At 48.2% G+C, this 8,058-nt stretch overlaps 1 protein-coding gene across 1 annotated transcript in view; it reads left to right on the top strand.

Annotated features, from left to right (window-relative positions):
- The window catches only part of NEO1 (neogenin 1), a 194,617-nt gene extending 188,420 nt beyond the window's left edge, over positions 1 to 6,197 (top strand). Inside the window, exons 28-29 of the mRNA XM_006758947.2 lie at positions 2,625 to 2,761; positions 3,809 to 6,197. Coding sequence (XP_006759010.1) covers positions 2,625 to 2,761; positions 3,809 to 3,892 — 221 coding nt within the window. The 3' untranslated portion in view covers positions 3,893 to 6,197. The remainder of the gene's footprint in view (positions 1 to 2,624; positions 2,762 to 3,808) is intronic.
- Positions 6,198 to 8,058: the final 1,861 nt, after the last annotated feature.

Genomic DNA, 8,058 nt, shown 5'->3' with positions numbered 1-8,058 from the left:
GTTTCCTGCCACCCTTGCCTCCATTTCGTTTACTTCCTTTTCTGATGATGCCTGTTTTTCTTTCATATTTGGGTTGGTTCTTTGTTTCACCATGATTTCTCTTTTCAAGGTGTTTGGTTATGAAGTTCTCTCTCTGCTTTAGGGAAAAATCTAACCTTTCGGTGAGACGAAGCAGTGCTCCTCTGAGTTCATGTAGAAGTAGTAATAATTAAAAATAAAAATATAATAAAAATAAAATGAAATGAGAAAAAAATTTTAGTTTCTTAAGTAAAAGATAAAAAATAAAAAAGTGAAGCAGTGAAGGTCATTCACTTCCTCTACTGTTCTGCCTGGCACGTCTGTTTCCTGTCAGGTAGTCAGCACAGTGTTGAAGATCCCTGAGATCCACAGCTCCTCTGTGTCATAAGCCACAACCTGGTTTTCAAGCAGGTGGGATCTCTCTGCTCACTTCGTTTCTCAGCCTGCCTTCAGTTGTATTTACACAAGAGTCAATTTCTGACACACCCCCTGGGTGGTGGTGTTTCTGTATTAGTTTCAGGGACTAAATGGCTCCTCTACCCAATGTTTACACTCTTCTTTCCCTGCTGCACTTAATACTGGGTTGGAGGGACAACTGACCCAGAGCCGGTTTCCTGCTCGTCTCTCCTTATTCTGATCCCTAGTTTCCAGAGAAACAACTTTCCCCTGCAGTCTTGGTGAGTGTTTTTAATTGGAAGATCCCATGTACTGGGCTTAGCATGAAAAAGCAAGGAGGTAAAAAAAAAAAAAAAAAGGCAAGGGAACTGCGCCAACTCGTGTCTTTTTCACCTGTCACTGCGTGGCCGATATAGAACTTCAGGCTGCCTTTCTGGGCACAGTTTCCCATGGCTGTGGGCTTATATATAGAGCCCATAGAGCCCCCCTCTGCCAGCAGCCCTGTGGACCCCCTTCCACATTCAAGGGCTACACTGACCCCAAGGGGCGCGAATTTGGTGGGGGGCAGTCTCCTTCTGAGACTCTAGTGTCCCCTGCACACGTTTCTCCCTCCAACCTGGATCCCAGATCACACTTCTCTCTAGGCCAGTGGTTCTCAACCTTGGCTACACACTAGAATCACCTGGGAATCTTAGAACCACTGCTCTAGGCGATCTCTGACCTTTCCGTCCCCGATTGCCTCACCAGCTGTGTTTAATTTGCCAATTCTGGGTGGGTGTTAGTTGATTCAGCTGTTCCTTCTATCTGCTCTGTGAGAAGGTGCAGGGCCCGTTCGTGTATTCGATGCCACTTTGTCTCCCCCTGGACAAACTTTTTAGGCGCCTGCGGCTGGGGAGGCTGGAGTCTCAGTGTTCGCACCTGAGGCAGCTGGTCCCTGGGTGTTGTGGTTGTAGGGTCACGGGAGGTATCCAAGGTTTCCCCAGTTGAAGATAAGGCTGGGATTCCAATCACAGCCGCTCTCTCCTTCAACATGGCACGGTCTCTGCGGCAGAACCGGCCGCTCTGGGAGATTTTCAGCAATAGTAGAGACTGCCCAGCCAGGGGAGCCTGGTCCACCAGTCCCCAACAGTCCTGTGGAACATAGCTGTCCCTCACTCACAAATACAGACACGCCCCGCACGTCCACACACTCTCCTTTCACTCTCTCACTCACACTATCATGCTGCCTGTTGTTCCATCTTATTTCTAGATGCAGGGTTTTAAAAACTCTAATTTTACTTGAAATTTAAATACTGTCCATTGTTTTTCTTGAAGTGACTGGCTTATTTCATTCACTTTCTAGAAAATGTCTGCCAAATGCTCAAGTCCATGATACAAGTGATAGTATAGCTCGCAACCCCGGCTGCCCAGGGTGTCTGGTGGGAACAGTCCTCCCACCTCGGTGTACAGCAGCAATCCTGTGTGCATACTGTCCACTTGGTCATATAGAATATTTAAAAGCTGTGTAATCAAGGTCCATATTTAATAAAATAATTTTTACTGTTTCATAAAGAATGATGTTAAACTGCTTTTTAAACTTAACCCCTTCCCCGGCAGAAACGTGTATACTCATTTTCACAAAATGTTCTTTTTCAGTCGTCGACGAGTATACTAAGAAAATATGGTAAAAAAAATATGGTTTATAGGAAGACGAGTTACAAACTGTTTTCATAACCAGCATCAAAAATACTATATAGAACCAAAATAAAAAAATTAGTCTGAAAAAGAAACGTTTTTAACAAAAAAATTGTTGGGGAAGGGGTTAAAGTGTGTATCAGTGAGTGACTTTACATTTTGGGGCCACTGCCTTCACCTGTGCTTGGGCTCTAGCAGTTTTATGTCCTGTTGCTTTTGTACCATCAGGGTAAGGGCAAAAAATACCATAGTATTGTTATCAAAAGAGTTTAATCTACCATATATCCTGCAAGGGGTCCGTGGATCACTGTATTTGAGGCCCACTAGACTAGGAGGTTAGTTTTCTACAGCCAAATGGAATATTTCTTCTGGCCTCTTGGATGCCCTGCTTTCTCCCTCCTTCCATCTTGGTCCAGGTCCTTCTCAGTGCTGGATTGCTCACTGGGTTTGGGTGTATCCCTCACTGGGTATGTCCCGTCACGAGGTCTGGGTGGAGCAAGCTTAACTACACACCTGACAGTGCCCTTTCTCCTCAGCTCTGAACCATCACATTCACTCGATGAAGACGGCCTCCATTGGGACCTTAGGAAGGAGCAGGCCTCCTATGCCCGTGGTGGTTCCCAGTGCCCCCGAAGTGCAGGAGACCACAAGGATGCTGGAAGACTCCGAAAGTGTAAGTTCATGGGGCCATCAGCCCAGCCAGCTGTCCAGGAGCATGTCCCAGGACCTGAGTGTGCAGGTCCCGCTGAGGCTGTGCTGGCCCAGAGTATGAGGCCGGTTCACTCATTCACTCCATAGACACGCTTGACAGAGCATCTCTCTGAGCCAGGAACTATGTGGAAGCTTCGATCTGCTTTCTCTTATACTCACTCTGATGTATCTTGGATTAGCTTATCACACCAGCCCAGCTAGCGATTATTTTCTCCCCCACCCATTGCCACCCTCCTTTTAGTCTTCTCTCTCTCCTTCCCCTCCCTGCCCCTCTCATCCTCTTTTCTTGGTTTGAGTCATCCACAGCTTCTTTCATCCTTCAGTCCCACACTTCCTGACCTTTTATGAGCAGGATGCAGGAGGGGAAGGTGCCTAAGTGGATGCTTTCACACCAAAAATCAACAGGGCCGCCCTAGCTGGTTTGGCTCAGTGGATAGAGCATCGGCCTGTGGACTGAAGGTTCCCAGTTCGATTCCAGTCAAGGGCACATGCCCAGGTTGTGGGCTCATCCCCAGTAGGGGGCGTGCAGGAGGCAGCCGATCAGTGAGTCTCATCATTGATGTTTCTATCTCTCTCCTCCTTCCTCTCTGAAATCAATGAAAATATATATTTTTAAAAAATCAACAGGACCTCTCCTTGATTTTTCCCTCTTACGTTCTAATAAATACATCTAACTCCACATTTCCAAGTACAGGACTCTTTAAAAGAGGAAAGCTTGGAGCCCAGAGATTATGGGACATACTGATTGTGACAGAGACCTAGACAGACTTGAGTATCTTGTGACCCTGGACAGAGTCGGAGGAGAGGCATTTTGCATTGTGAAGAAATGGGTGGTTACTGGCTTGGGGGCTCAGTGGCCTTGGCACCTCCTTCAGTCTGGCCCCTCTGGGCCAGCGGGGTTTCCATCATCTAGTCTCTCGGCACTTTGCAGACTCTAAGGCTCTCTCTGGGCTCGGCTTCTGGATGGCTCCTCGGGTCACACCCAGTAACAGTGTTCTCTTTTCCGTAGAGCTATGAACCAGATGAGCTGACCAAAGAGATGGCCCACCTGGAAGGACTAATGAAGGACCTTAACGCCATCACGACAGCATGACGTCCTTCACCAGGACATGACTCCAGAACTGAGTCTAGAAGTCTTGGGACTCAGCTTAGAAACAAGGAATTACACAGAGGATGAGAGACAGCACTTGAGAACACAGCGTGAACACACGGACAAGCCTGTGCCTCGTGGGGCTGCTTCTGGTCGGCCCGGAAAAAGCCCATGTCGAGGCAGCTTCCCTTCACCTGCTGGCACACTGCAGGACCGGGCACCATGGGCCAAAGTTTTATATCTAGGGAAGAGGCAAGAAACACAGCCACCCTTTCACTTTGTGGTCAGGCTGTGTCTGTGCTATGACTGCATCGCCTTTACAGAGTGTAGACATTGGCATTTATGTACAGTTTTATTTGCGTCCTATTTTACCTTCAGAAGAAAAACACTATCAAACCAAGGAAGTCGTGGTGTTCTCCACAAGTGGTTGACATTTAACTTGTCTGAATTATGTATGGAAAGTCATCAGCAGCGTGGGTTGTTCCAGGGGTTGGCTTGGTTTTTTGGTTTTTTGGTTTTTAATTATGAGTCATTGCATCCTCTACCAGCTGTTAACCCATCACTTTGAGGGGGGAGGAAATGTTGCATTGCTGTTTGTAAGCTTTTTTATTATTTTTTAATTATAATTATTAAAGGCCTGACTTGCTCCTCTCATCACTGTGAGATTACAGATCTATTTGAATGATATGTAACATTGAAAGAACTTGTTTGTTGCTTCTGTGCAGTTTCAGTATTGGGGTCGGGGGGTGGGAATAGAAAGTGGAGGGGCTGCTGAGTTCCTGTGAGTGTTTCTATTGTACTTTCTTCAAGAAGCCTGCGGAGAATGGAAGCATCTGTATTATTGTCCTTCCCTGGCGTGTCCATCTCTATTGTCACTAAATTGCAACTGGAGTTTCATGTGGACCTAGTTAAAAAATTCTTCTGTGCAATAGGTGGGTTCGAGGATTTAGCTGCCCTGTGTCTTGGTCAGATCCTGATGAGAGTGCAATGCCGAGCAGTCAGGTACTGTATTCACACTTGCCAGAGGTGTTGTAGACAGGGCAGCCCCGCTCCTGGGTGGTCAGAGAACAGGGTGAGCCTTTTTCCTGCTTTTGTCATCTGTTCCCACTGGGAAAGTTGAGGGTTAAGGAAGGAACTTTGTTTCCACTTAAGACTCCCCTCCAGTTCCTGTCCTTAGCCAGCCCAGCTCTCCCTTCCATGTTGCAGGGGCTGATTTACCCCTGAGGCTCCCACTTCTTTCTGAACGTGGTTCTTTAAGTATCAGCAGACAGGGACAGTGGTGAGGGGCACAGGAGGCAGCTGCCCCTCCTCCATCCAGCAGCTCAGCTAAGCCCCTGGTTAGAATGGGCAGCAGGAGGTTTCTGAGGTACACTGCATGGCCTGGCCACACACAGAAGCCTTTGCCTTTGCAAATAATTCTTATTTTCTTTTTCTTAAAAGGGTAAGGAGCTGAGATGTTGGGTTGTTTTTTTAATATTAAGAATATATTATGAAAAAGTACAGGACAGCCCTTCAGGCATTTTCCCCTATTCCCCAGCAAATCCCCAGGAGAGAATGTGGAAGGCAGTATAGATCAGCGGTCACCAACCGGTGGTCCGTGAGGTCCGAAAGGTTGACGACCGCTGCTCTAGACGATGAACTCTTTGTATTTATTATTTTGGGGCAATGAAAAGTGCAGTGCTGGAACTCCTGCTGCCGCGTCCCTGCTCACAGATGGTGCTACCAGGCAGGGTTCTGCGAAGCCAGTGCACTTAACTGACCCTGAAAAGAGCACTCCGGCACCAGGTGGCTGGTTCCCCAGACACTGTCTCATCTTCGCCCAAAGAAACATATGCTCGGTGTTCAGGGCATTTCCTCCCATGAATCTTAAGACCTGTTACCTCAGGACCTTGGTACCTGGACACTGCCACAGAGCTGGGGCGGGTGGGGACTATTTTTAAATAAAGTAACTGCTCAAAGTTGGGGATTTTTTAGAATTAAGAAAAAGGAAAGCTATTCTGAATTGCACCTTTTCACAATTTAATACATTTTCTTACATTTTCTGTGGTTTTTTAAACGAAGCCATTGTATGTGTTATAATGTCCTAGGTGAGCAGCTGCTCAGCAGCTTCCTTCAGGAGCATCTGGAACAGATGTGTCTGCGCCTTGTTGCCTGCGGGGGCTCTCAAGGGCTGCTGGGACTACTTGCTGTACACACTTGTTTGGCCTTTTCTGTAGTTGATGCTGTAAACTCTATGGCTTTTTAAAAAAACAATTTCATGTTTTTATTTAGTATTGGAATTCCAATACACTTTTTTAAACCATTCAAACTCTGGTCAACGCGTTATTTTCCTTTTTCCTTAAGAAAACAGAACTCGGGGTCCCCTGTTTCCCAGCCTCAAGTTGACTTCACCATTTCCCTCACAACTATAAAGGCAGGAGTTCTCAGGGCACCATGGAGGTGTGGCCAGAGAGCCAGGAGGCTGCAGGCAGAGGTTGCCCATTAGCCCCGAAGATGAGTCCTATCCCCACTCCTCACTGCTGCTCTGCAGGAACTGAGCAGCCTGAGGAACCACAGGTGACTCCTGTCAGCCCAGCAGAAAACTGTAGCCGCTGCTGAAGGGTGTGTGAGCCTAATCCCTGCTGTGGCGGTGCCCTGGGCAGCAGCTGATGCTGTTGGCACAGGACAGAGCACCCATGCTAGCCTGGGCCTTCCCACTCCCAACCCTCTTCTCTTGGGTGTGTGATGCCTAGAGCAGGTATCTACAAGGAGTCCCTCCCTGCCTTCCCAGGCTGCCTCACCTGACTGCATTTGCTCCATGCCTTAGCTTGGGCTGCTATAACAAAAATACGTTGACGAGGTCTTAAGCAGCAAACATTATTTCTCACAATCCTGGAGTCAGGGAAACTCGGTACCAGAATTTTGCAGGTGTCTGCTTCCTGGTTCAGAGAGTCATGAATGTCTTCTCACTGTGTCCTCAGGTGGTGGAAGGAAGAGCTCTCTGGGGTCTAAGGGCACTAATCCCATTTCATGAAGCTTCACTCTCATGACCTCATCACCTCCCTAAAGCCCCACCATCATACACCATCACATTGGGGATTACGATTTAACACAAATTTGAGATACAAGCGTTCAGTCCATAGCACTAAGATATCATGGAGCACAAGGTCTGGGCTCAGAATGGTGATGAAAACACAGCCATAGGCCTGCCCTCCATGAACTGCCGTACAGTGAGGGCTGGACATGGAACCCAGTGTCCTGTTACTAACTGTTCCCACGGCCCTCGGGAGTTCATCTGCTCCGCTGCCCAGTGTACTTTATGAAACCCGCATCCCGTCATTCCCGTTAGCGGTGCCCCGCTGGCTTCGGGGTAGAGTGGCAGCCCCCAGTGCTAAAGCTGTGCTAGCCTGCCACAGCCGCCAGGCCCAGACTCACGTGCTGTGCACCCAACACCCCAACCATGGAAAGCTGCTTGGGAAACTGTTCCTGGAATTCACTCCACTGCTGCTACTTTTTTAGCTAGAGACCCAAGTGCTGCCTCCTCCGCATCCATAGGTGGAACTCTTGGTGCATTTTACTATACACTGATACATCTGTCAGTCTTTTTACACTGGACTGTGAAGGTAGTGGGGACACATTTCTCACTCCCCTCCCAATGCCTGATGCCAGCACCAATTTCTGACAACAGCAAATATTGTCTCCTGGATGGGCAGACAGGAAGACCTGGCCTGGAGCATATTGGAAAGCTCCCCACACATATTGGGGAGCATATTGGATGCACCCCAGCTCCTCTTGGAGGCATCCCAGTAGGTCCCTAGTGACACTGTTGTCAGGATCCTCCCATCCAGCAGCCATGGCCCTTTGGTGTCCTGGGATGAACTTGGACGATACAAAGACCAATCTGCCTGTCAGAGGGTAAGAAGTGATTGTGGTGTCACAATGACCAACTGGGTGTTGGGAACCAAGGCAAGAATGTCCTCCAGATTGGTCTAGGACATTGGTCGGCAAACTCATTAGTCAACAGAGCCAAATATCAACAGTACAATGATTGGACTTCTGCGCATGGGCCACAAAGTTTCAATCACACTGTACATGCGCACCCGCACATGATATTTTGTGGAAGAGCCACACTCAAGGGGCCAAAGAGCCGCATGTGGCTCGTGAGCCGCGGTTTACCGACCACAGGGCTA

This window comes from Myotis davidii, unplaced genomic scaffold (genome assembly GCF_000327345.1).
Source record: "Myotis davidii unplaced genomic scaffold, ASM32734v1 scaffold955, whole genome shotgun sequence".
Taxonomy (NCBI): Eukaryota; Metazoa; Chordata; class Mammalia; order Chiroptera; family Vespertilionidae; genus Myotis; species Myotis davidii.
The sequence above is the reverse complement of the archived record's forward strand: the minus strand, read 5'-3'. Positions and strand labels throughout refer to the sequence as shown.